General features: G+C 53.6%; 1 protein-coding gene across 1 annotated transcript; it reads left to right on the forward strand.

The window, feature by feature from the left end:
* The first annotated feature begins 240 nt into the window (after positions 1-240).
* LOC142076195 (olfactory receptor 14J1-like) lies at positions 241-1,179 on the forward strand. Its single transcript, XM_075138575.1, has one exon. It carries the CDS (start codon positions 241-243, stop codon positions 1,177-1,179), a length of 939 nt encoding a protein of 312 aa, XP_074994676.1.
* The last annotated feature ends 201 nt before the right edge of the window (positions 1,180-1,380 follow it).

Consider the following 1,380-nt stretch of genomic DNA (forward strand, 5'->3'; position numbering starts at 1 on the left):
TTGGGAACATCGGAGCTGTCACAAACCAGCTGCCAGGTACCCACTGCAGCAGAGAAAAGCTGGCTCCTTGGCCGTGGACAGAGGTCCTGCTCCTCACAGCACACTCAGCCAGCACAAACCAGAGAAGGAAATGCATTTCAATTTTAGGGGGGGTGAATTTCTATGAAAAAAGGAGTGGCTTTGCTTGGAGAAGTCTTTCATCCTTTTTCCTTGTCTATTCCAGTTTTGAACAGTACCCCTATGCCAAGAAACAGCAGCTCCATCACCCAGTTCCTCCTCCTGGCCTTCGCAGACACGCGGGAGCTGCAGCTCTTGCACTTCTGGCTCTTCCTGGGCATCTACCTGGCTGCCCTGCTGGGCAACGGCCTCATCATCACCGCCATAGCCTGCGACCACCGCCTGCACACCCCCATGTACTTCTTCCTCCTCCACCTCTCCCTCCTCGACCTGGGCTCCATCTCCACCACTGTTCCCAAAGCCATGGCCAATTCCCTCTGGGACACCAGGGACATCTCCTACGCAGGATGTGCTGCACAGCTCTTTCTTTTAGCCTGTTTCATTTCAGCAGAGTATTTTCTCCTCACTGTCATGGCCTACGACCGCTACGTTGCCATCTGCAAACCCCTGCACTACGGGACCCTCCTGGGCAGCAGAGCTTGTGTCCACATGGCAGCAGCTGCCTGGGCCAGTGGGTTTCTCAATGCTCTCCTGCACACGGCCAATACATTGTCACTACCCCTCTGCCACGGCAATGCTGTGGACCAGTTCTTCTGTGAAATCCCCCAGATCCTCAAGCTCTCCTGCTCATACTCCTACCTCAGGGAGGTTGGGCTTCTTGTGGTTGGTGTCTGTTTAGTCTTTGGATGTTTTGTTTTCATTGTGGTGTCCTATGTGGAGATCTTCAGGGCCGTGCTGAGGATCCCCTCTGAGCAGGGACGGCACAAAGCCTTTTCCATGTGCCTCCCTCACCTCGCCGTGGTCTCCCTCTTTGTCAGCACTGCCATATTTGCCTACCTAAAGCCCCCCTTCATCTCCTCGCCATCCCTGGATCTGGTGGTGGCAGTGCTGTACTCGGTGGTGCCTCCAGCAGTGAACCCCCTCATCTACAGCATGAGGAACCAGGAGCTCAAGGATGCCCTAAGGAAACTGGCCCAGTGGACGCTGTTTCACCGACAATAACCTGCCTCCCCTTCACTGCACATTCCCCAGAGTTTATCTTAGGCCAAAAGTCTGCTTTTTTCTCTTGTGATAATCCTGCTTATATAGAATTTTCTGGGGTTATACTACTTGTCTTGCGGCTTGATCCTGTGACTCTTGCCCAACACTGTGTCAGATGTGGCATGGCCAATAGCAGCTCTTCAATAAAAGGCGATCTCCCAG

This window comes from Calonectris borealis, unplaced genomic scaffold (genome assembly GCF_964195595.1).
Source record: "Calonectris borealis unplaced genomic scaffold, bCalBor7.hap1.2 HAP1_SCAFFOLD_35, whole genome shotgun sequence".
NCBI lineage: Eukaryota > Metazoa > Chordata > Aves > Procellariiformes > Procellariidae > Calonectris > Calonectris borealis.

Excerpts from the sequence above, each read along its gene's own strand:
- LOC142076195 (XM_075138575.1), top strand. The coding sequence starts at position 241 with ATGCCAAGAAACAGCAGCTCCATCACCCAGTTCCTCCTCCTGGCCTTC.